The sequence below is a fragment of the Xyrauchen texanus genome, chromosome 25 (assembly GCF_025860055.1).
Source record: "Xyrauchen texanus isolate HMW12.3.18 chromosome 25, RBS_HiC_50CHRs, whole genome shotgun sequence".
In the NCBI taxonomy this organism is placed as follows: domain Eukaryota; kingdom Metazoa; phylum Chordata; class Actinopteri; order Cypriniformes; family Catostomidae; genus Xyrauchen; species Xyrauchen texanus.
The window spans coordinates 40746986-40774288 of record NC_068300.1 but is presented as its reverse complement, the minus strand read 5'-3'; the positions used below and the strand labels follow the sequence as shown (position 1 = coordinate 40774288).

General features: G+C 39.7%; 1 protein-coding gene across 2 annotated transcripts; it reads left to right on the top strand.

Moving 5' to 3' along the window:
- The first annotated feature begins 609 nt into the window (after positions 1–609).
- On the top strand, positions 610–27303 carry LOC127618999 (protein Wnt-7a-like). Of its 2 annotated transcripts, none has more exons than XM_052091718.1 (4): positions 610–875; positions 2028–2250; positions 15990–16261; positions 24501–27303. In XM_052091718.1, the coding sequence occupies exons 2-4, from the start codon at positions 2067–2069 to the stop codon at positions 24981–24983; spliced, it is 939 nt and encodes a 312-aa protein (XP_051947678.1). In that variant the 5' UTR covers positions 610–875; positions 2028–2066; the 3' UTR covers positions 24984–27303. The 2 variants fall into 2 exon arrangements, with proteins under 2 accessions (XP_051947678.1, XP_051947676.1); XM_052091716.1 differs by having other exon boundaries at positions 2028–2254.

The following is a 27303-nucleotide window of genomic DNA, read 5'->3' as shown; positions in this document are numbered from 1 at the left end:
ATGCACCCTCAATTAATAAAATAAACATTTTCTTTCAGAAACACAAATATGTTTCCAATTTTTTTTCGGGATCCTGTTCATGTTAATTCTGTTTATATGGACTGTGTTAATCTGATGTACATACCCCTATGCTTTTTAAAAACTACATTCAAAACAAATCTGCCATTTTTAAATAAAAGTAGCCTATTTTAACTTGTCAAAATGTTTCTACCATTTCTTTTAAACTGAACTGAAACTTCACTACTTTCTGTTGCATGCCATAAACATATAATTTGTTAATTATGTAAAATTATAAGCTATTTGTGTAATCATTTAAAAAATTTAATAAATATGTTAATTATTGGTAAATTAAAATGATTATTAAACTATTTGTAATTTATAGGGCTGTTCAATTCAAAACGTGTTTTTACATTAGTCAGTATAGCTAAACATTTGATTATATATATATATATATATATATATATATATATATATATATATATATATATATATATATATATATATATATATATAAGATACAGCTCCAGTAATGCATTTCAGATTTGGCGGAACACGCCCAGATATATAAGCAACAGGCTGAGGAGACAGTAGCCAGACCGGCACATTTCTTCTACCTGCGCAACAATGCGCACTGAACACAGTCTGGATTCATCCTGAAGTCTTGGACAGCGGGATTTATATATCCTGGGAAAAATTATACTTCTTGGAAATTTGCTTCAGATTGACTTGAGTTAATAACAGACTGGCTACTCACAGTGAAAATTCACTTTCTCTTTCATTGAGTGAAAACGAGTTGAGACCATAATGAGCCGAAAAACACGACGCTGGATATTTCGCATTTTCCTCTGTCTCGGAATAATATACTTGAAAATGGGGTGAGATGATGAAAAAGGCATAAATTCAAAGAACAGCATATAATATCTTTATTTTTTCTCTCCTATTGGAATAGTATATTTCCACAGTCTGTTCTGATTTCAAGTCTGTGTTTAGAGATTTCATTTGGAAATTACAGATTCTGCTTTTCGCACTGTGAAAGTATTTAGCCGGGTAACCGAATAAAGGTAGGCTACGTAACGTGGCAACTAAATTAGGGTGAATTTTACTAAACCTGTCAAGAATATTTCCTGGTCCTATTTTACTCCAAAATCAAAAGAAACAAATAAGAAATCATATTTTGCATAGGCCTTGGATAAGATTTTTACAGTGTGACATTAATTTCATAACATTAATTGCCTCCCCCTCCCAATTCTCATTTCCACAATGCGAAAAATAAAGTGGTTATGATAGGCTATTATTTTGTATTTACATTTTAAATTAACCAATTCATACATCGTCAATTTTCATTTAAAGACATACACCATCCCTTGGTATAGGCCTACTGCCTTTCATTTTCGTTGAATTTCATTCAAACAAAAACATACAACTGCATCTTTTTCCTACTATAATCTGAAAACAGTTGGAATAGTAAAAGTGAAACGTCCAGACGTGTTATACGGATATTACAGGCTTATCTTAATGTTCCCAAATGTAGTCTTCATTCACTTTATGTAATTTAATATCATCTTTTTTAACTGATTTTGTATTGGTTTGGTGTTAATTTTCTTGACAGGTTTCTTGAGAATCAGCCGTTCGTGCTTTTATTCAGAAAAATAAATAAATAATACGACGGAATAAATGACTACATTAGGTTACAGAATCAAAATAATTTTGAATGGCTACCGTAGGTACAAACTGCATGTTAATGTCTGGTGCGCACCTCGCAAGGCTCTCTGGAAATGATAGGATCGCCGTTGGCCGCCTCCGATGTGCGCTTGCAGTCAGAGTAAGATTCCAGCGCTTAAATAAAGCAAAGGACGCACCAGATCATTCCTTTATTAACTTGAGATTTTGATGCATATGTCTGGCATTATGAGCTGTATCTCTTTTTTAATTAAAGCCATCACAGGTATTTTGAACAGCAACATGCCTCCATTTTTGCTTAATTGTGCAAGTATCTCGTTAACTAGTTGTTCTCTGGTCAATTGTAGAGGGTTCTCTACTGTACTGGCGCTGGGAGCGAGCATTATATGCAACAAGATCCCCGGACTGGCCCCCAGACAGCGGATCATCTGTCAGAGCCGGCCGGACGCGATCATCGTGATTGGAGAGGGCGCGCAGATGGGCATCAACGAGTGCCAGTTTCAGTTCAAAAGCGGCCGCTGGAACTGCTCCGCCCTCGGCGAGAGGACCGTCTTCGGAAAAGAGTTGAAAGTGGGTATGTTGGAAATCTGCACAAGCATGTCTAAAACAATATGAAAATGTCACGGAAATGTTTAGTTTGTTTAACCTGAGGTAAAACAGTTACCTCCTTTACTAGTCACAGTTTGCTCGACACAAAGATCGACCGGTGAAGATTTCCGTGCCACATGCCAGAGATGTCTGGCAGATGAGATATATGAGCGCATGTTTTTTCCAAAGCATCTTTTCAAACCACACAAACCTTTCATTAATGATTCAAGCATGAGGAGGTATTTCTTTAAAATAAAGGTTCTTCAATTGTTCTTTGCAGCAGCATCTATTCATAAGGTAGGCCTAACCCTATTCTTATCAAGAATATAGTATATGGTTCTTTGGAAATTAAAAAAAGCTTTTAAAGAAGTATTCTTGGTTCAAAACAAGTTAAAGGTGCACATTTTAACTTTCTTAATTTTCAGTTTCAGAAACTCAATATTCATTGGCAGCCATTATTAATTGAATCCATGAGTGACAGTGTCCAATAACAGGATGGATTGGATTCCTCATCTCATGTGATTGGTCATGATTTTATATACATGTTTCAAAAAGACTATTAATTTCTTGTGGAGTAAAACTTTTAATCAGGAAAAAAATCACTGTGAACCTTTAAGCTCAATCGCCACACTTGTGGCATAATGTTGATTACCACCAGTGTTGGGTGTATCAGATTGCAAAGTAATTAGTTTATGTAATCTAATTACTTTTAGTCAAACCATTACATTTAAACAGATTACAGATACTTAATTTCAATGAAAGAAATTACTTTTAAGTATATCACTTAAGCCAGTGGTTCTCAACCCTGTTCCTGGGGGTCTCCCAACACTGCACATTTTGTTTATCCAAAATGTGTAGTGTTGAGGGACCCCCAGGAACAGGGTTGGGAACCACTGACTTATGCTAAAGTAATATGCTACATTTAAAATATGAATTTATGTATGTCAATTAGTGTTTCTGTGACAGCTGAAGGGTGTGCGAAAATGAATGAGGAGAAAATATAGACATTTTGAATTTGAATGAAAAACTAAAAACTTTCCTGAAAAACTGATTTAGAAAGTAATATAAAAGTAAAATAAGTAGTAATGTGATTACTTTTAGATAAAGTAACCAGTAAAGTAATCTGATTACTTTTGAAGATGCAATTAGTAATTTGTTGTGGATTACTTGTTTTGAGTAACTTGCCCAACACTGATTACAAATATTAATTCTGACTTTTCCCTCCTTTTTTAAAAAAAGCTAAAATCTTTGTTCCAGTGAGGCACTTACATTAGGTGGGTTTCCATCCAACTATTTTTATGCACATTTTGAAATTGTGCAAAGAAATCCTAAATGGAAAAGCTTGATATGCGAATAAACCTTCTAAATTCGCTATTTTATGCGCTAGGAGGATGTGGATTTTCTAGCGTTTCGCATTAGTTAAAATGTGCATTAAGGTGATGGAAACGGTTTATTAGCAAAACGAGGACGTTTTGACCATTCGTGTTATGAGTGTGCAATAGCTTGATGTGACTAGTCTACCGAAAGGTTTGACCTTGGCAAATAATTATTTGAACATAGTGCTTGTCATTCGGAAGTGTTTAACCCAAAGCTGGTCGATAAAGTGGGTCCTCACAATCCACCAGAACAGTTTTGAGAGCAGGTGCTCCCAGGTATGCGGAGACTGGCGGTGTGTGGGAATCGCAGCTATTTCAGCTCACATTATATCAGATATTGCACTTATTCTGCAGTGTCTCATAGATGCATTTAATAAAATTAGATACTTGCTCCAATCTTGCAAATAAAACTGCCCCCAAAGCAGAGAGAGGTCATTCAGCTGCTCCATCATGATGAGGCGGCTCATTCGTGATAATGCGCATTACATAGTGGATGGAAACACGCAATCATTCGTATTTTCGAAGTCAAATTTTAAGAAATACGCATAAAAAATGCTAAATATTTTAGATGGAAACAAAGCTAATGGAATTGAACACAGTCAATCCATAAATGTTAAAATACCCACTGTTTCAAAACTATAGCCACAAGATGTAAACAATATGCATGTTAAAATGATAACACACACATCCCAAAGAAACAAAGATTTAAACAACTTTACAACGCAAATAATTTGTGTGAAAAGTGCAAATCAATCCCAGAACAACAGCAAAGGACCTTGTGAAGATGTTGGAGGAAAAAGGTAGACAAGTATCTACATTCAGTAAAATGAGTCCTATATTGATGTAACCTGAATGGCTGATCAGCAAGGAAGAATCCACTGTTCCAAACCAGCCATAAAAAAAAACAGACTACATTTTTCAAATGCACATGGGACAAAGATCTTACTTTTTGGAGAAATGTCCTCTGTTCCGATGAAACAGAAATGTAACTGTTTGGCCATAATGACCATCTTTATGTTTGGAGGAAAAGGGTGAGGCTTTCAAGCCAAAGAAGACCATTCCAACTGTGACGAATGGGGGTGGCAGCATCATGTTGTGGGGGTGCTTTGCTGCAGGAGGGACTGGTGCACTTCACAAAATTGATGGCATCATGAGGAAGGAAAATTATGTGGATATATTGAAGCAACATCTCAAGACATCAGCCAGGAAGTTAAAGCTTGGTCGAAAATGGGTCTTCCAAATGGACAATAACCCCAAGCATACCTCCAAAGTTGTGCCAAAATGGCTTAAGGACAACAAAGTCAAGTTATTGGAGTGGCCCTGACCTCAATCCGATAGAAAATTTGTGGGTAGAACTGAAAAAGCATGTGTGAGCAAGGAGGCCTACAAACCTGACTCCGTTACACCAGTTCTGTCTCAATGGGCCACAATTCCAGCAACTTATTGTGAGAAGCTTGTGTAAGGCTACCCAAAATGTTTGACCCAAGTTAAACAATTTAAAGGCAATGCTACTGTAACGGGGGTGTATGATCAGGTTATGTGAAGGACGACTCATAAGATGACTTCTTTTCTTTTCACAATTTATTGGCTCCTGTAGAACACAATGCACATTAATTGCCTTCTGGCTTCCTTTTACTGCACCTCTGCTTCCCCCAGCAGTGTAAAATGAGACTGTTTCATGTATTTAAAATATATTACAAATACATTACATGAGGTATTTTGCTCAAAGTGCACATTACCTATGGAAAACCATTAACACCGTTCTGAAAATATTAAGCATTAAATGCAACAAACACATAAACACAGTACATATGTTTCCTTAAAGAAAATAGCATAACAGCATCACCCGGTAGGCTGAATAAAAAATGTGTAAAATCATAGAGACAACGAAAATTACATTAATAAACAAAAAGAAAACACATACCTGTAGAACACAATGCACATTAATTGCCTTCTGGCTTCCTTTTACTGCACCTCTGCTTCCTAAACATACAAAAATACAGCGTTTACACAAAAGAGGCACTGAAATCTCCGACGAGCTACATTGTTCACATGACACGGCCTGCCTGCCATGGGTAAAATGGCGACAAAAAGTGAATATGAAAACACCGCTAAAAGCGTATTTGCGCAGTCAAACTAACACAGGACTGCTACATAGCATTATTGTATTAACATCACACAATATGCGTTAAAAGTAACTTAAATAATTTAATTTCCAAAGAAAACAATACATTAACCCAGCAGCACATTTCCACACGACTTACCCTCAGCAGTGTAAAATGAGACTGAGGGAGAAGGAGCACTACGGAAGCTTAGGAGGTACAAAAGGGATAGTGTGCAGGTAGAGTCATTTCCACAGGCACATTCGCAAAAATAAAGATAAATAAAAATAACTCAATGAGATCAAATTCACAGAACTCTCAATAAAATAAGAATTATTAAAAAGTGCATTTTTAACTCCGTTACACCCACCCCCACTGAATTTTATCGAACTTGGGCACCTAGTACACAACCACTGAAGAAAACACTACCAAAATTACAAATTACAGAGGGTCAACATCAAGAAAACCAACACCAAATGTATCCCGTAAGGATGAAGTGGTATGAGGGCAGCGCTAAACCCTCAATTCAGCAACTGGCAACAGGGGTGCCTTGTACACCCCACAAGACCCTAACGCAGTGCAATGTAGGCCCATGATAGTAAAACAAAACTTTTTATAGTTTAAAAGGATACCAAACACCAATACAAAGAAACTATAGACCAAAACATAAGCTATATGGTAATGCTTTAGTCAGTAAAAGCCTTGAACATGGACTTGCAAACAGTCTTAACATTAAACTTTTCCTGAACAACGTCCTGCCTGGACATAGTTTGTATAAGTCTGTTTACAGGTTTGACTAAGCGACCAAATCTTGACCTAACCTGTGTGAGTGCACTGGAGTCACCAGAGTGCATGGGTGAGGTCTGAATAGTAGTGTGTAAAGTGTCTGACAAATTGTCTGCCTGTGTCACAGTATCATGAATGTGGTCCGGTTGTCTCAGGATGTCCACAGCAGTCACAGGTCCAGAGTCATAAGTCAGGTTGTCCTCAGTCAAGACTGGGGAATCGTGAGAGTCACAGGTCATGCTTGTTACATCAGCAACATCCACTTCTGGCTGACTAGGCGCAGGCAACTGCGTGATCCATTCTATGGTTCTTTCCTCAGAGTCCACAGGCTCTGGAACCGTCAAGGAGCTCTGTCCCTCTACCACAGTCATAGCTGAGTGTCCATCACTGCCATCAACAAGACTGTCACTAGCAGTGCAAAGAGTCCTGCTCGCTGTCTCAGAAGAGGTCTCTCCTGCCTCTCTCACATCATCAGGTATTGGGGCTGAGGTTACTGCAACAGACACAGATGAAGCGTGGTCAGACAGTCCAGATGAGTCACCCACAGGGAGGAAATTGACAAGCATCAGCAGGTTCCTGTGGATCACTTTCTCCTGTCCAGTGATTGTGTCGCGGATCCTGTATGTGTGTGTCTCTGTGTTCATGTCCACCACAGTGTAGATTGTTGATTCCCAGCGGTCAGCAAGTTTCTTTTTACCCCTCTCTTTCCTGTTGGCCATGAGCACCCTGTCACCAATGTCAGTTTTGGAGCCCTTCACTCTCTTGTTGTACAGCTGAGCATGTCTACACTGCTCTTTTGCAGCATGGTCTTGTGCAACAACCATTGCTTCTTTCAGATCATCGGCGAGACATGCCACGTACTTGTCGTAGTTTGTCACAGCAGGGTCATGAAGGACACTCCGGAAGAGGACGTCAACAGGTAGGCGAGGGATACGACCAAACATGAGGTAAAAAGGGGGTAGCCAGTCATCTCATGAGCTGTGCAATTGTACATAAAAGTCAGAGTCTGTAAGCGTCGCGGCCAGTCAGCTTTATCTTCAGGAGAAAGTGCGCGAATCATGCCACCCAAGGTTCTATTGAAACGTTCCACACTGCCATTTCCCATAGGGTGGTAAGGGGTTGTGTGTGACTTCCTCACACCTGAGACTTTTAGGAGCTCACTGATCAGCCGACTCTCAAAATTTGCACCCTGATCACTGTGGATCCTCTCTGGGAATCCAAAGACACAGAAGTACCGGTCCCAGAGAACTCTTGCCACCTGCTTAGCCGTCTGGTCTTTACATGGAAACGCCTGAGCCATCCGTGTAAAATGGTCTGTTATTACCAAGACATCAATAGACTTGTTTCTGGAATCTTCTGCCGACCAAAAATCTATACAGACAAGCTCCAGTGGCTTAGTTGACATTATACTTTCTAAGGGGGCCCGTCCCTCAGGCTCAACAGTCTTGCTGACAATGCATCGCTGACAATGACGGACATAGTCTCTCACATCTCTGTCGAGGTTTGGCCAGAAAAATCTCTTTCTTGTCTGAGGCTCCTGGACTGAGCTTGATGTCCAGCTCTGTCATGAACTCCTCGCAGAATATCAGTCTTTAGTGAGTCAGGAACCACATATTGGAAACGTTTTGCCTTGGTTTTCTGGTCTCATGAAACCCTGTACAGCACGCCATTGCTCACAGTGAGCCAGTCCCAATGCTTCAAGTACCTAGTGACATACACTGACTCTTTGAACCTTTCTCTCCTAGAAGGCCTCCTACGTCTCTCAACATAGGACAGAACACGAGAGAGAGTTCCATCCTCCAACTGCTTATCACGGAGTTCCTTTTCAGTGTAAGCTGGTAAGCTATCTTGTCCAGGTGGAACCAACTGAGGTAGGTGTTGCAACACTGAAACAGCACGAGCCCTCGGGCCAGCATCCCACTCAATGTGTGACTGTAGCACAGCAGACACATCCTCCACTTCAACAGATTGGCCGTGCATGCGAAGTGGGCTGCATGCGGACTGGGAGTTGTTACTGACTGGATAAGGTTTCCTGTGACCACTGGATGACCGGAAGGCATTTTGGATGTCTTTGACCTCGTTCAAGAGGCCAGCATAAGGTTCAGCAAGCAGCCTGCTGCCAACACTCTCCTTGACAAATGGCACACGGCTCAGGGCATCAGCAACGATGTTCTGCTGACCAGGGACATACTTGATATCGAAGTCGTAACTCGCCAACTTGGCAACCCAGCGTTGCTCACAGCAGTCTAGCTTTGGCTTAGTCAGGATATGAGTCAGTGGGTTATTATCTGTCCAGATTGTGAATTTGTGGCCTTTTAGCCAGTGGCTGAACTTGTCACAGACTGACCACTTCAAAGCCAGAAACTCCAACCGGTGGGCTGGATAGTTCTTTTGGGACTGAGATAACGACTTGCTGGCGAGCGATGGGCCTGGCACGTGTTTCACCTTCTTGAACTTGAGACAGAACAGCACCTATTCCATCCAGAGATGCATCAGTCAACAGCATAAATGGACGGGTGAAGTCAGGATGAGACAAAACAACACTGTGAACTAGTGAAGCCTTCAGGTTTGCAAAAGCCTCTTCTTGCTCCAGTGTCCAGTCAGATGCACACAACTTCCTGCTTGACAGTTTGTTTTTATATTGCTTGCCTTTCCTTTTTTCACCTTTCAGTAGTTGAAACAGAGGTTGGGCGATGGCAGAATATTTGGGCACGAAATGCTGATAGTAATTAATCATCCCCAAAAATGATCTTATCCGCTTCTGCGACGGAGTAACACCATCAGTCTCCATGAGGTCAGAGCTCATCATTTTTGTGATGCTCTCAACCTTACTGGGGTCCGTTGACACTCCATTCTCATCAATTATGTGACCGAGAAACTTAACAGACCTCCTGAGGAAAAAGCACTTCTTTGGGGCCAACTTTAAGTTGTGGCTATGCAGTCTGTCAAACACCATCTTCAGGCGCAACAAGGCAGTCTCTTCATCAGGAGCAAACACCAACAGATCATCCAAGTAGCACAGTAGACTCTGGTAGTTTTGGTCTCCAAAGATACTGGTCATCATGCGCATGAAACTGCCAGGGCTGTTGCAAAGGCCCTGTGGCAGACGATTATACTCATACAGGCCTATGGGAGTGGTGAAGGCAGAGTATTTCCTGTCGTCCTCATGCAGTAGCATGTTATAGAAACCAGAAGTCAAATCCATTGTGCTGAAGAAACAGTTGCCTCCCAGCGCTGCCAAACAATCTGCCTGGTGAGGGAGGGGATGAGCATCCTTGAAGGTCCTCTTGTTCAACCAGTGAAAGTCTGTACAGATGCGGAGATCTCCGTTCTTTTTCCACACAAGCACCAATGGTGACGCATATTCACTTGTCGATTTCCTGATGATTTCTTTCTCCTCCATCTCGCTCAGTACCTGGCGAAGTTTCTGGTACTGGCCAGGGGGCACTCTCCTGTATGGAAGCCTGAATGGTCTGCTGTCAGACAGGTGTATGCGGTGTATAAAGCCCTTCGCCTCCCCACAGTCCAGGTGGTGGCGTGAAAAGACATCTTCATACTGTAAAACAAGGTTTGACATCCTCCTCTTACAGTCCTCTGAAACTTCACATGATTCAATGTCGACAGTACTGAGCCCAACCGACCTGAGCTTGTCCATGGCGGCGTTTCCATCAGCATTACATGATGCAGCTGATTGGGTGCAGCTGACCAGTGGAGCCTCTGAACGCTCAGCAACGTCCATGTCTTCAATAGACACACAGGAATAGACATCTGCCAGCTTAGCATTGCGTCTCAACAGCACCGGCCTTTCAGATGTGTTGATGAGCTTTAGAGGGACCCACCTGTCTCCCCACAGGGAAGTCACAATCTTCGCAACCAAAACACCTCTTGGAGCTGAGCAGGATGACGTGAGCTCTGTCACGATGGTACTGCCTGGGGAAACAGCTGTGTTTTTGGGTAGTTTGCCCCAGATGAGATACTCATGGCCAGGCTCGAGGCATGTAGCTGAGTTACACCTAACTGTCCCGATTTTGACCGGAACATCCTCACCTCTCCAGGGGTGCAGGCCAGACAGCATAGACAGGAAATGTTCAGCTTCTGGGTCTCTGGCAGGGCAGGGGCCGGACACTGTCTCCCAATAGGACTCACATAGCTTAGACTGATGCAGGATGTGCTTTATAACATTGGTTCCTAGTATTAACTCATCGTGTTGTCCTGGAACTACAAGCGTGGGGACTAACACTTTACAGCCATACACTTCCATTTCCACTTCAAAAGCACACTTTGGCTTAACACGAATTCCACCACATCCAACAAGTACAACATTCACATCCATCAGCTTTTTGTCTGTTATCACCCCGGCATCTCTCAGTTTTGTCTCAGCTGCCTCACTAATGCTGCAAGCCATTGAACTGCTGTCCAACATTCCGCCAATTTTCACTGAATCACCCATTATCACAGATGTGTAGAAAAGACTGCCACTGTTGCCAACTCTGTGAATGTTCTGATAAACAACAACAACTTCAGATTCATTACATGAGTCTTTCACAGACGTGTAAATTATCTCAGCATCAAACATATCATCGGTGTGGGAGTCTAAAGAATGACCTGTACTAACTCCCTCTGGATACAGGTCCTCTAGTTTCCCTCAGACTGGGATTGGGCGGAGTTGTTAGCGGGGCAATTCTGTCTGGTATGGCCTGGAGCAAGGCATACAAAACACAGTCTCTCCGACATGCAGTGGTAAATGGTGGTGTGACTGGACCCATTACAAACTCTACAAGCAGCTTCTCTGGGATGCCTGTCTCGCGCTGTGCGCCGAAATCTCCCACCTCGGATGGGCTGGGAAATATTGCGCTGCTGCATTTTATCCATCATCTCCTGAAATATGTCGACCATTCGAGTGAGAAGTCTATCCTCTGACTGTTGGAGGTTTTGAGCAACAACTGGGACAGAGGCATGGCTTGGAGTACGTTGGGACTCACCTTGAAATGGGACAGGTGCTGAAGAAGAACAAGGAGGGTGACACCCAGGGTGCTGAGCATGGAGAGAGGAAAGTGAGGGGCTTGAATCGGTGCACTGCTCTGGCAACGTCAGACTTGAAGGTGGTAGAGAGGCCTGCTCAGAGGTGATGGTAGTGATGTGGCTTTTCAGCTGAGCAGTGCCAGTTGATCTGTAATCAGCCCTCAGCTCTCTCTGATAATCATCTATCCTCAGCTGAACATCACGTGAGGTCCACTCACGAATTGGCTTACACTTTAAGGTGCAGGACAGCTCTGGGTCGGGGCAGTGTTTGACAAACATGAGGCCCACGTCATCATTCATATTCTCTGTCTGTTTCCCTTGTCTGTGTAACCCTTCAAGAGCTAGGTCTGCTGCCTTGTTCAGTCTAATCCAGTAGTCGACTGGGTTTTCCTTGTGTTTAGGTAGAGTAGCATAAAAGTCTGCGAGTGGGAGACACGAGGGAGCCACACTGAAATAGTGGAGAAGCACATTGTATATCAGTTCAGGTTTTCGTTTAACATCAAGTGCAGGATCACTACGCTGGGCAATCTTCACAACATCTCTGGCCTTGCCCATTAAATGGCTCATAATTTCTTCTGCTTGGTCATGCACAGGAATCTCTTGTTTTCTGAGATGATTTTTAGTCATGTCAATCCAGTCCTGGACTGAGTTTTTGTCAGTGTCGTCACCTCTATAAGACTGAAGTCCTTTATCAGATTTAAGATGTACTGTCACATGTGGGAGGTCACGTTTATTAACATCACAGTGTGTGTTCTGGTCGGGAGAAAGAGTCTGATGGTCACCAGTCATGTTCACAACACCAGCTGACATCAGCTTTGCAACAATGGATTCACCTATTTGAGCACCTAGCTGCCCTACCATATCTGTGAGATGGTGAATGACATCAGCATCACTGCCAGGTTTGGAAATGTGGGGACCATCCCTAAAATACCCACTAACAGGAGTACATCCCGGGCTCTGACCTAGCCCTGTATCTGTATTATCAACATTTATACACTTGGAATGTCCCACATCCCTACTGATAGTACCATCATTGAGCCAAGCACCCCTACCTTTTGGAAGACTAGGACTAGCAAATGTATCCATAGTTATATTATAGCATCTGCTTTCAATTTATCAAATATACTTGCGTTGTGTGTACTCATAAAAAAAAAAGAATAGTAATAGCAGATTAATCTGAAGAACAAAATGATGTATACAACATTAACGAAGGTCACCAAAAACTGATTTGGAGTACTACACCCTAACCCACAGTTTTGTCGTTTTTTTGTTTGTCCATTTTGCTTTGTCGTTTTAACCTGACCACACAGTAATCTTGATTGCAGAACAGGACGACAGCATCCACGGCGATGAGCATCAAGCTGATCTGTAGATCCGACAGGTCACGGCACCACTGTAACGGGGGTGTATGATCAGGTTATGTGAAGGACGACTCATAAGATGACTTCTTTCTTTTCACAATTTATTGGCTCCTGTAGAACACAATGCACATTAATTGCCTTCTGGCTTCCTTTTACTGCACCTCTGCTTCCCTCAGCAGTGTAAAATGAGACTGTTTCATGTATTTAAAATATATTACAAATACATTACATGAGGTATTTTGCTCAAAGTGCACATTACCTATGGAAAACCATTAACACCGTTCAGAAAATATTAAGCATTAAATGCAACAAACACATAAACACAGTACATATGTTTCCTTAAAGAAAATAGCATAACAGCATCACCCGGTAGGCTGAATAAAAAGTGTGTAAAATCATAGAGACAACGAAAATTACATTAATAAACAAAAAGAAAACACATACCTGTAGAACACAATGCACATTAATTGCCTTCTGGCTTCCTTTTACTGCACCTCTGCTTCCTAAACATACAAAAATACAGCGTTTACACAAAAGAGGCGCTGAAATCTCTGACGAGCTACATTGTTCACATGACACGGCCTGCCTGCCATGGGTAAAATGGCGGCAAAAAAGTGAATATGAAAACACCGCTAAAACGTATTTGCGCAGTCAAACTAACACAGGACTGCTACATAGCATTATTGTATTAACATCACACAATATGCGTTAAAAGTAACTTAAATAATTACATTTCCAAAGAAAACAATACATTAACCAAGCAGCACATTTCCACACGACTTACCCTCAGCAGTGTAAAATGAGACTGAGGGAGAAGGAGCACTACGGAAGCTTAGGAGGTACAAAAGGGATAGTGTGCAGGTAGAGTCATTTCCACAGGCACATTCGCAAAAATAAAGATACATAAAAATAACTCAATGAGATCAAATTCACAGATATTCAATAAAATAAGAATTATTAAAAAGTGCATTTTTAACTCCGTTACACCACCACATACTAACAAAATGTATGTAAACTTCTGATCCACTGGGAATGTGATGAAAGAAATAAAAGCTGAAATAAATAATTCTCTCTACTCGACATTTCACATTCTTAAAATAAAGTAGTGATCCTGACTGACCTAAGACAGGGAATGTTTTAAATGTCAGGAATTGTGAAAAACTGAGTTTAAATATATTTGGCTAAGGTGTATATTCTGACTTGAACTGTATGCTTCCTGTTTGAAACTTTTTTTTTTTTTTAACAGTGCAGTCCCCTTTTAATACTGAAATCCATCCAGTGAGGTTGATATTCACATCTTTTTTTATGCTTGTATCAGTGTTTGGGTTGGTATTTGCAGCTTGAAGAGTTTTTCCACAAGGTGTAAATCACAGAGCATGAAAAGATGTCAACTGAGAAAAATGCATTTTTACTTTGCCAATCCTAACTGCTAAAATATAAGCTACCGTGTCAGTTTAGAAAGTCTGAAATCGTGCTCAGGTGTAACTAAAATTGAGCAGCTTAAAAGTGCAATATTGTGTGAAGTGAACAAAGATCTATATTTGACTACATTACCAATCAAAAGTTTAACTGAATTTGACTGAATTTATTTTCTCATAGATCTCAAACACCTTTTGATCTAAAGGCTTATGCTTAAAATCTTTAAAATTAATTTTAAAGATAAATATAAATTTTCCAAAAGGTTTTTAATTATCAGATGCCCAGCGTACATTTGTGAACTGCTTCAATGCTGTTTAAAAAGCATCTCAGGATGAAGCTGATGTGTAGCAATCTACACAAAGATTTCATATTTGAAGAAGCATTTAATATCATTTAGATTTATTTAACTTGTTTTGGTCGCTACATAATGTTATTTCATAGTTTTGATAACTTTACTTTTATTCTAAAATGGACAATAGTACACTACCAGGATAGTACAAGCTTTTAGTCAACCCTTTGATTGGTAGCGAATGCGTTCATTTTTGTAAAATCTAATCTTGGATGACAGCTTTAATTTACAATTCAAGTTAACTGTTCAGTCAATTATACAAATACTGCAGTGTTTGTAAATGATTTATGAAGGAAGGAATGAGTGATAACCTCAGGATGTTGATGTTCAGAATTTCATTCGTTTAAACAAATAAATCAATAGTTTCTCCTTTTGAGCTCATACATTAAGCACCAAATGTTCCACCAGGACTGATGTTCTTAATTCAAAGGGAAAGTTCACACAAAAAAGAAAATTCTCTCATCATTTACTCACCCTCATGCCATCCCAGATGTGTATGACTTTCTTTCTTCATCAGAACACAAACAAAGACTTTTAGAAGCATAAGACTTCAGTGGTCTCTAAGATAAATAAGAAGATAAATCTATATCTTCAGAAGTGATATGATAGGTGTGGGTGAGAAACAGATAAATATTTAAGTCCTTTTTTACTATAAATCTCCGCTTTCACATTCTCCTTTTGTTTTTGGCGATTCACATTCTTTGTACATATCGCCAGCTACTGGGCAGGAGAATTTATAGTAAAAAAGGAAAAAAAAAAATGTTTTGTTGTGTTCAGCAGAAGAAATAAAAGTCATACACATCTGTGGGGAATGTGTAAGGGAATTTTCCTTTTTGGGTGAACTATTCCTTAAAAAATCACTGTGTTATGTTATTTGTGTTTGGCTGGTAGATTAAAATTCTTATACTATTTTTAAATAGGATTTCCACACTTATTGAACTCACAAGTAATTACCTACTCCAATTGTCACACAAATCTGGATGTGATACATTTAAGGTGTTCAAAGTAAACAATTAATTTATTCAGTGTGATTTGTTTTTGTATATGTTAAAATATTTCCTTCAATCCCAGCTTAAAATGCAGAGACAAATATAAGTTAACCATTTCTAAGTTGATTTCCCCAAAAGTGTGGAACATCAAAACAATGTTTTGTTTGCTTGAGTGTTCCGACCATCCTGACACAGCAACATTGCTTAACCAGTAGCGTTGAGACCAGGTCGCTCATTACTGTAATATAACTGTAATGACATGAAGTATTTGTGTTGTGTAATTTTAATGAAGCATCATTTGTCTCCTCTGTTATCAGGAAGTAAAGAAGCTGCTTTCACATATGCCATCATCGCGGCAGGAGTGGCCCATTCTATAACAGCCGCCTGCACACAGGGCAACCTCAGCGACTGCAGCTGTGACAAAGAGAAGCAGGGGTTCAATGGTCATATAGATGGCTGGAAATGGGGCGGTTGCTCGGCAGACATCCATCATGGCTTGGGCTTCTCCAAGGTGTTTGTGGATTCTAGAGAGACAAAACACAGTGCCAGGACGCTCATGAACCTACATAACAATGAAGTTGGACGAAAGGTGCGTACTTGATTATTCTGGGCAAAGTTTGTTTGAGTTCCCAACACTAAATGTAATTTGATCATTTATCTTAACTGGTTCATTTACACAAACTCTCAGAAAAAAACAATTAAATAAAATTATTTGGTTTTCCCAAAATTGTGTGTTTCATTACCATCTCAGCTACATTGATGCATTCGTAAAAGAGTGTCGCTTTTGTGGTGAAAAACGCAGTGTATAATGATGCTACAGTGTTACACGTTGAAAAATTTACCTGATAACCATAAAAGCTACACTACTGTGAAAATAGCTTACCTAGTTTCACATTACTGAAAAATGTAATTAAGTTAGTAGCATTGCTACTTTTAGTTAATGACTCCCCAATGCTGAATACAATAGCTTTGTGTGAAGAACACACAGAAATGTAAGTAATTATTCACGGATAAACTTACCCTCTGCTGTAGCTCTCAAAACATTATCAAACTTACTCTGTCCCATTTGATTACAAGACAGGAGAACTATTGGTGATTGATGTCATTAGAAAAATTGGCAAACAGAGAAAGTCACACTGTTTTGGAACGACTTGACAGAGTTTTCATTTTAAGGTGAACTGTTTCTTTAAGTGTTATTATTTTTTATCTGTGAAGTAATTTTTTGTTACACTGAATGTATACACTGAATGATCAAGTGAATGTCAAGTAGTGGTGATAGTGGTGGTGGCGTAGTGGGCTAAAGCACATAACTGTTAATCAGAAGGTCGCTGGTTCGATCCCCACAGCCACCACCATTGTGTCCTTGAGCAAGGCACTTCACTCCAGGTTGCTCTGGGGGGATTGTCCCTGTAATATGTGCACTGTAAGTCGCTTTGGATAAAAGCTTCTGCCAAATGCATAAATGTAAATGTAAGTACTGGGAAGGATTCAGTAACTATGGCACTGTGGTTTGCAGCCATCAACAATCCCTTGGCTTCTCCGCCAAGACTCAACTGGCACGACAATAATAGGAAGCTTTTAAGGGTAAGAGCAGAATAAGTGGTAGAGTTTGATTACAAATCAGATCAGGATGAACACACTGAGCACTGTATTCAACCACTCCCATTTTCTGCTCAGTTTAATAGACATGACTTACACCAGTATCCCCTATCACTATACCTCTGATGGAAACGTTTAATCTTTAATGTTGTGCTTGTGTCTCAACTTTCAATACTCAAACTGCTGAAACTCCTAAAAAGCTTTTTCAATTTCACCTGCATTTAGAGGGCATGTTTTTTTTCCATCTGTAATGTTCAGATGTCTCTCACATCTTTCATGTGGAGGAAATGATACATTGATTGCTGAATCCCATGTCAAATCCATCTTGAGTTTATGTTTATTAAAATGGCACAGCAAATTCTTCCATTATCTATGAGAGTGCATTTCTGACAAAATAATGAGATACTAACTCAAAATAATGAGATAATATCTCAAAATAATGAGATAAAAACAAAATGAGATACAAACTCAAAATAATGAGATACTAACTCAAAATGATGAGATACTAACTCAAAATAATGAGATACCATCTCAAAATAATTAGATAAAAACTCAAAATAATGAGATAATATCTCAAAATAATGAGATAAAAACAAAATGAGATACAAACTCAAAATAATGAGATACTAACTCAAAATGATGAGATACTAACTCAAAATAATGAGATACCATCTCAAAATAATTAGATAAAAACTCAAAAAAGATAATATCTCAAAATAGTTTGAAATCTCAAAATAATGAGATACTAACTCAAAATAATGAGATAAAAACTCAATGAGATACAAACTCAAAATAATGAGATAAAAACTCAATGAGATACAAACTCAAAATAATGAGACACTAACTCAAAATAATGAGATATAACTCAAAATAATTTGATATCTCAAAATAATGAGATATAACTCAAAATAATTTGATTTTGATGAATCTGCAAAGAGGACAAAAGCCACAACATTAAAATTGTGTAAGTCCCCCTCGTGCCGCCAAACAGCGCCAACCTATTCTTCGCACCACAATTGTACAGAACTGTTACCGTAGATTTTGTTAGTTCGAAACATTTTTGGCATTCTTTGTTGACCTCTCTCATCAACAAGGCATTTCCATCCACAGAATTGCCCCTCACTGGATGTTTTTTTATTTTTGGCACCATGGTAAGCTCTAGAGACTGTTATGCATGGAACTGAGATCAAATTTTTTCCCCATTCTGATGGTTGATGTGAACATTAACTGAAGCTCCTGACCTGTATATGAATGATTTTATGCACTGCACTGCTGCCACACAAGGTCAACAGAGAATGGCCAGAATGGTTCGAAATGACAAAATCTACAGTAATTCAGAAAACCGAATATTATCTTAGAATGTTATTCTGAGATCCGGGTTGGCACTGTTTTGGCGGCACGAGGGGGAACTATATATTAGGCTGGTGTTTTTAATGTGGCTGATCTGTGTATATAAGCACCATAAAAGTATTACACATAGCTTGTGTGTAATATTCCAATTACTTGGAAGCCCCACCCACCTATACAACACAAATAATGTCAGAAATGTAATTTTTGGGAAAACTACATATTCCTTTTATCACAGGATAAGGATAATACTAGAATAATTACTCTCGCTCTCCCAGTCAAACATAATGAAAGGTAAAGAAGCCTCCATCTCAGGCCTGGATTGTTCCACGTTTAGTTGTAGAGAGCTAATTCATAGCACTAACACTGCTCTCTCACCCAGGACCTCCAAACTGACATTGTGCAGTTAGTTGAAGCAACCTTTTCTGAAGGACCATGTCTTGCCGTATAATCTGAGGAGCTAAATTGCCTCTTAGTTAACCGACTTGCCTTACAGGTTCATTTTACCCTCATGTTTTGTCTTGGCAACACTAAAAGAGTGCTCTGTTTAAAACACCCCCTCCTGTTCTTAATTTATGCCAGCTAATATAATGACTTTGGCCGATGGTGCCCATCTCTGCCAAACAGAGAGCAAAAGTGCATGGTATTTGTCGCTGGGACATTGAGAGATTTGTGAGGCCATTTTGATTTGTGATTTCTTGTTGGGCAAAACAACATTGATTAAGGACAATATATTTTTTGAATACTGTGCCTTTGGTTGTTGAATGTGAAGTCATGGAATGAGCAGATAGTCAGGTGGGGATAGTCATTAATGGGGTTTGCCAAGTCAAGCATCACTATTGCTCAGATGTAGGGTTAGGTGTTTGCTCCAACTGAACTCATTGCACCATTTGTGCTATAGATCGTACCTCATACCTCATATCATGCTGCTTGTTGAGGAGATATTGTATTACTTTCCTGGTGATCTTCCACAAAATAAGTCATACCTGAATATTGTTGAGAAATAGCATGGATAAATCACACCCTTTATAATATAACGTTGCACTGATAACCTTACAGAGATTGAATGGGGCAGGCATAAGGACCCAGGAGTTGCCGACTTCCTTCCAGCCGCTCAGTATGTCAAGACATTCCAAAGATTAACTCAAGATCTACATATTGTATCACATTGTATTTGGGCTTAGCCTAAAGTACACTTTGGTTTAGACACGGCCACTTAGAATATGCTTACAGTACATTCGAACACTCACCTTTTCAAAGTATACTCCATTTGACAGCGTTCATACACAGGCAGTTGGTGCATGCGTGCCACAACTGCTATGAGATACTGGACTATTTTTCTCAGTAGATTAGCCCCAACTCCTGAACTCCACACACGTGCTTTTGATGTGTACATCCATTGTTGTTATTTGCACCTTTGTCTCCTATTGTTCACAACAGCCCAACAGTTAGTGTAATAACCTTGTAGACCCACTAATTAGTACAATAAATTCCAGGCGCTTACACAGCTTATGATCAGAGTATGCACATTTAGAAAAATAGGGAGCTTGTGCACTCCACTGATGACGAAATTTACATCACTCACCTTGTACACATTCGCCTAGCTTTCATGCAAAACCAAAGTATACTTTGGGCTAGGGATCTGCCTGAAGCCTAATACCTTATTCGATAAGGCACAAATAATTACTTCAAAATGAATAACAGATTCATCCGAACAATATAAAAAATATTTGAATGACTATCCAAGAGGCACAAGGATAAAGCAACAATTTAAATAAACATATACAAAATTACAAAGAATTTATGAATCTATGCAGCCAGTATTTCTAAAGTGTAAACCTTATGAATGAAAATGTGCATGTAGTGATTTCAAGTCAGATGGGTGCAGTCTTAACTTAATGTTTGCATTCTCTGTTAATTGTGCGCATCTGGAGCTTATTAAGTGTAACATTAAGATACAACATCATATACAGTTTCCGCTCCTTGAAATGTCTATGAATTGCAAGCAGAGGGGTAATCACTGGCATGCCAGCAACGGCAAAAGAGAAGTAGACTGTTACTTTTAAATAAATTCTGCACCTGCATTCCAATCTACATCTTGATGTAATCCATACTCATGATAACACGGCGTGTTTTCATGAGACTGCAGTATACCCAACAGACTCGTGCAGCATGGTCAAGCCATTCACGCATCACCCGTCGGTAGTGCTTCACGTTCGGTTCAATCACTCAAGTAAAGGCGCCCGCTTTTCTTTGTCCATGCTGTGCGGATGACAGCCTACATTCCATGATTCATTTGTTTCTTTTTGCTTTCAGAACAACACGTGATGTAATATCCAAAATACTACTAGTAATCCTTGAGATTTTGCATACAGGTACACCCTCTTTAAACCATGTACAAATAACATGAAACAATTAAAAGATAAAACAAACTCACATTGTGTGGTTAAAAAATCCGAGTCTATTCAAAATATGTATTAAACCTGGAGATAAAGTGGACAATTGATGAGCCAGGATAGGTCAGGAGGACATCCTGGGAAACAGGACAGAATGGGAGGAGATTTAGGGTGCCAGGATATTTTTGGCAGACAGCCAGGGAAACAGGACAAACTAGGTGAGGGAATGGGAACCAATAAGTGAGCAGACCCAGGGATGAGGAAGGGACCAGAAAGGAGTTTAGTGCAGGATGGAACTAGAATGGAGCTTAGGTCAGGGAAAGTGGCAGGGCAAGTGAGAAATTGGGAGAGGATGAGGGTAGTAATGAGGGTGATAAAAGCAGAATGAGCCTGGGTGGTAACTGGTTAGCGGGAGATATCAGTGATGGCTGCTGGGACAGAGGATGAGGTAATAAATGGCAGCAGAACAAGGGGATAGGTCAGACATGGCCACAGGACTGGGATCAGACTAGGCGCCAGCCACAGGGGAAGGAACTGGACAGGGACCTGGTTGACAGTGAACGGCCACTGAACTGGGGTCAGACTAGACATTGGCGATGGATTGGGGTCAGACTGGACGTAGGCAGTTACTGAACATTGGTCAGACAGGATGTGGGTGGCCATTGGGAAGTCGTCAGACTGGACGTGGGTGGCTGCTGGGTACTGAACAGATTGAGCAACAGAATGGTAGTTAGTGTCTCACAGGTGCTGGCTACTGGAATGAGCAACAGACTGATAGTTAGTGTCTGGCAGGTGCCTGTTACTGGAGTGAGCAACAGACTGGTGGTTTGTGTCTGACAGGTGCTTGCCACTGGACTGAGCAAAGGGCTGGTCGACGGCTGCCAGGGACTGGACAGGATAGTAAACGGTCACAGGTGACTGAACAGGCTCGAAGGTCACCGGGGGCTGGACAGGCTCGTTGATGATCACAGGGGACTGGACAGACTTGTCGACAGCCACTGGGAACTGGACAGGCTCGATGACTACTGGGAACTGGAAAGGCTTGTCGACGTCCACAGGGAACAGGACAGGCTCGTCGACATCCACAGGGAACAGGACAGGCTCGTCGAGGGCCACAGGGAACAGGACAGGTTCGTCGAGGGCCACAGGGAAAAGGACAAGCTCATCGATAGCCTCAGGGAACTGAACAGACTCGATGACTGAGTGGAACTGGACAGGCTTTGAGGCTGCAGTGAACCCATTCTTCCTCCTCCTCCGTTAATGAATCATAGGAGGACTGGGGATTGGGATTTTTGAGGATGGGACGATGGTATGGAAAATTCCTCTTGGGATGGGAGGGCAGACTCCCTGCACTAGTAAAGGTGGTCAACAAAGTCCCTAAAGCCCAAATGCCCCATATTCACCATCTCCCCCTGACTGAGAAGTTGATCAAGGCAGATGTTATAAACCTCTTTAAGATCTGTCTCATCATAGTCCAGCTGGTCCACAGCAATCAAAATCCACATATGAATTCATTCATGTCATTCATTCATGTCAGTTCCCCTCTGACGGACATCGCAAAGGTGGATGAGCTAAAACATGGGCTGAAGAATTGAAAAGTCAGTGAGGGGAGATGAAAAAACGAAGATGCCCATTTTGCCTCTGCTGGCTCCAGAATTGGTTGGATTGTTATGTAACGGGTTAGTAAGGGAGGAACCAAACGAAGAAAGGCAGAGATTGGCTTTTATTAAATAAACAAATAAAATAAAAATAAAAACTCTCACAATAACAACTGAAAACAAAGTGGAAACAGAGAACAGACTAGCAAGCTAACAACGTAACAACACAGCAGAACAATCCAACAAAGACAGAACAACAAAGTAGGTAATATATAGGAGCTGGTAATTGGAGGCAGGTGATGAGCTGGGTGGAGAAACAATCAGTCGGTCTGGCCACAGAGCTGACGTTCTCCACGTGGCACCTGCAAAACACAAGAGGGAGAGAGAGGGAAACACAGACACACACCAGCACATGACAAAACAGACAGAAAGGACTGTCCAGCCCAGACTGACAATTATTATTATTTAACTAATGGTGTCTTATCATAAAATTCCTGATAAAGTTATGGGAGTTTCACTGGTTTATAGGCTATATTGATTTTATTTTCATTTCTTTGAATGTTTGAATTTGTATTTATTATTCACTGAAAATGTGTGCTTGACATTTCACATTTTGCTTGACACCTCTTGCCTCTAGAATAATGTTGTTATACATGACAAATGAAAATTCTGTTTCATGCAGACATTAATATCAGAAATACCAGGAGAAACCACAGTTAACAACATTTTCTACAGTTTATGTAGCCTACATTATTATTATTATTATTATTATTAGGCTATTATTATGAAAAGACATATACAAGGCATATTTTATTAATATAAACTATAAATGTAAGAGTAAAATTTAAAAATGGGGATTTCATTTAGTTTTGAAACACTTCTGGTTTAAGCCCCACCCACACCTATCTGAATACAGAGACTGATACAGATCATTTTGTCAAATGAAAAAATACAGATACAAATACAGATAATGGCTTTGCTACACACCCCTACTTTGAGCTTTACACATGATAATTCGACATGTCATTTTTAAGTAATTGTGCATAACCATTTATATATTATATATATATATATATATATATATATATATATATATATATATATATATATATATATATATATATATATATATATCGGTATCTCACAAAAGTGAGTACACCCTCACATTTTTGTAAATATTTGATTATATCTTTTCATGTGACAACACTACAACGTAAAGTAGTGAGTGTACAACTTGTATAACAGTATAAATGTGCTGTCCCCTCAAAATAACTCAACACACAGCCATTAATGTCTAAACCACTGGCAACAAAAGTGAGTACACCCCTAAGTGAAAATGTCCAAATATGGCCCAATTAGTCATTTTCCCTCCCCGGTGTCATGTGACTCGTTAGTTTTACAAGGTCTCAGGTGTGAATGCCCAAGAGGGTTAATGCATTGCTGGAAAATAATGGTGGCCACACAAAATATTGACACTTTGGGCCCAATTTGGACATTTTCACTTAGGGGTGTATTCACTTTTGTTGCCAGAGGTGCGTTGAGTTATTTTGAGGGGACAGCAAATTTACACTGTTATACAAGCTGTACACTCACTACTTAACATTGTAGCAAAGTGTCATTTCTTCAGTGTTGTCACATGAAAAGGTATACTCAAATATTTACAAAAATGTGAGGGGTGTACTCACTTTTGTGAGATACTGTACATATATATATATATATATATATATATATATATATATATATATATATATATTCCGTTTATTGTTGCACTTAAGTTATGTTTAAATATACAAAGAGTTTCTTCAATATATTGATTTATTCCTATGCACAATGATGAGTCATTTGATTAATTCCACCACTGATTATTCATACTCTTCATGTTGTCCAGGTCTTAGAAAGGAACATGCGTTTGGAGTGTAAATGTCATGGTGTATCTGGATCATGCACCACCAGAACCTGCTGGACGACTCTCCCCAAGTTCCGTGAGCTCGGCTTCATCCTCAAAGACAAATACACCAACGCTGTCCACGTGGAGCCAGTGAAAGCCACCCGCCACAAACGGCCCACCTTCCTCAAAATAAAAAAACCCTACTCCTACCGCAAGCCCATGGACACGGATCTTGTGTACATTGAAAAATCACCCAATTACTGCGAAGCTGATCCCGTGACAGGCAGTGTTGGGACTCAGGGCCGGATTTGCAATAAAACGCTGATGCATCATCCAAATGGCTGTGATCTCATGTGCTGCGGCCGAGGATACAACACACATCAGTATTCACGTATGTGGCAGTGCAACTGCAAGTTTCTTTGGTGCTGTTATGTAAAGTGCAACACTTGTAGTGAGAGGACAGAGGTGTACACGTGTAAATGAGCAATGTTTATGGACTGATTTAGCTGAAACATATTTATTTTACCTAAAGGATAACTCAATAATTTGGTATGTTGTTGTGTTGTTTTGCACAAGACCTTAGTAAGACATGCTTCCTTTACTTCAGTGGAATATCATCAAGATTTTCAAAGCTTTACTCTGGAGAAAGAATTCATAATGAGAAAAAACTTGCATATCTGGAATAAAATAAGGCTCTCTTGCTGTACATGATATAAGACTGATAACAGATACCTGCACCTTGACTTTACCAGTGGAGCTACTGAAACTGGGTTTTTACACTGGGAAAGTTTGCTGCGGTCTGAATCTGAGCACAATTGTTCCCTGCATCCCCCGCAGCATTGTTATGGTTTCGGACTCATGTATGATTCTGTCGAACCTTGGAGCTTTTACGTCATCAACTTGTGCCACCCCACATGTGCATATGATGGAAAGCACAACTCGGGTCAATATATTTGTGTGTTTGTTATTCATTTTGTGTCATTATGAACACCAGAGTGAACAAAATTTGCGCCTCTGTGCTTCGTATGCTGTAATTCAGCAGTTGTACATGTCCAGGGGAAGGAGACTATATCTAATGCTCACAAACAATCTTTTTTGAGGACACAGCTGGATGCATGCTCACTCACTTAATTATAAAAAAGGCATCTCACCTTTTGTGTGTCCCTCAACGTTTACTTGTCAACTCAAGTTTTATTTGTCACATACACAGTACGACATGTAGTGAAATTCTTGATACAACTTTTCTCTCAACAGTTTATGATAAAGATTGTGTGTGTGTTTGTTTTTGTGCAACTATTAATGTCATTATGCCCATGCCCAAGTAATTTTACTTCCTGAACAAGTGCGGACCTGAGTACAGGTTGCTTTCTCACTCGTGCGAACCACACCACAGTCCCAGTGCAACCAAACTCAGACCACCTTCTACAGGTAGTCTCGGATGCTGTACTGCAGTCCACCCCACAGTCCGCAAAACAGCTTTCAAATGACTAACTTTTCATGCAAACCGTGCTCTGTTTTGGACTAAACAGCCAGTGTGAAAGCCCCCTGAGAGACACAATCTTGAAAGATATTTAACAAATACTCCAATAGAGCACATCATTAGGTATCCATAAGTAAATATCCCATTCATTTTCTCCATAATGCTTTTTAGCAATAAAGTAAACCTTTCAAGACAGATCTACCATGAGCTCTGAGATTGTTAAGTGATGATATATATGCTTCTGTAGAAGCCACAAGTAAGCTTCTTTAAAAAAAAAAAAAAAAAATTAATATTTGATGATTTCCTGAAGAAATACACTACCCATAATCATAAAGATAGATGGCCCAATCAGAGAAGTTGCTGTTACCATGAGAACATGAATTGCTGCTGCTGCAAAAGTGTGTTTCCAGACATCCAATCATTCTTAAAAGAATATTCTGCATTCAAAACCATTTAAGCTCAATAATCAGCATTTGTGACCTAATGTTGATAACCATAAAAAATTTATATTGACTTGTCACTCTTTAAGGAACTTATAATGGAAGCGAATGGGGACAAACCATAAACGTTAAAATATACTGGCTGTTTCAAAAGTGTAGCCACAAGATGTAAACAACATGCGTGTTAACATGATTTTAGTGTGATAAAATCACTTAACATTTCTGTGCAAACTTATATAAAACTTTACAACTTCTGTGCCATGACGACGTAATGTTGTAAAGCCTAAAACATCTGTAAAAATTACAGTTTAAACTACTTGACAGCTCAAATAATACACAAATTTTACACAAGAATTCATATAACTGCTTTTATATAATTATAAGCTTCACATATCTGGCTTTAAACACTCAAAACACTGTCCCCATTCACTTCCATTGTGTGTATCACTGTAACCTCGAATTTTTCTTTTTAAAGAAAAGTAGGGTCAAGTTCAAATAAATTGTTTGTGGTAATCAACATTATGCCACAAATGCTGTCGATTGAGCTTAACTTGTATTGAACCTGAAATATTCCTTTAAAAATGATACATTTACTTTAGATGCAAAATGACAATAGATTTTGTTGTGTTTTCAGAAAAATCTGTCAAAATGTTGCAATGTTTATTCAACAAAAAAGGGACAAAAAAATAGATTTGTCAATGGGGTAAAAAAAAAAACCTTGATTCAAAGGGAAATAGTTTTTCTTTTTTTAAGTATAAACCCCATTCAATTTAGATAGCGTGTTTGAAAAGAAGACTTAATATCTTGTCATTCTGCTTCTTAAATCATTTCTCCTAGTTTTTAAAGATGTTAAAAGTTTTTGCGTAAACTCCCATTAAGCATT

Excerpts from the sequence above, each read along its gene's own strand:
- LOC127618999 (XM_052091716.1), top strand. The coding sequence starts at position 805 with ATGAGCCGAAAAACACGACGCTGGATATTTCGCATTTTCCTCTGTCTC. Across the intron at positions 2,255-15,989 it reads CGGAAAAGAGTTGAAAGTGG|GAAGTAAAGAAGCTGCTTTC; the intron begins GTATGTTGGAAA and ends CTCTGTTATCAG. Across the intron at positions 16,262-24,500 it reads ACAATGAAGTTGGACGAAAG|GTCTTAGAAAGGAACATGCG; the intron begins GTGCGTACTTGA and ends CATGTTGTCCAG.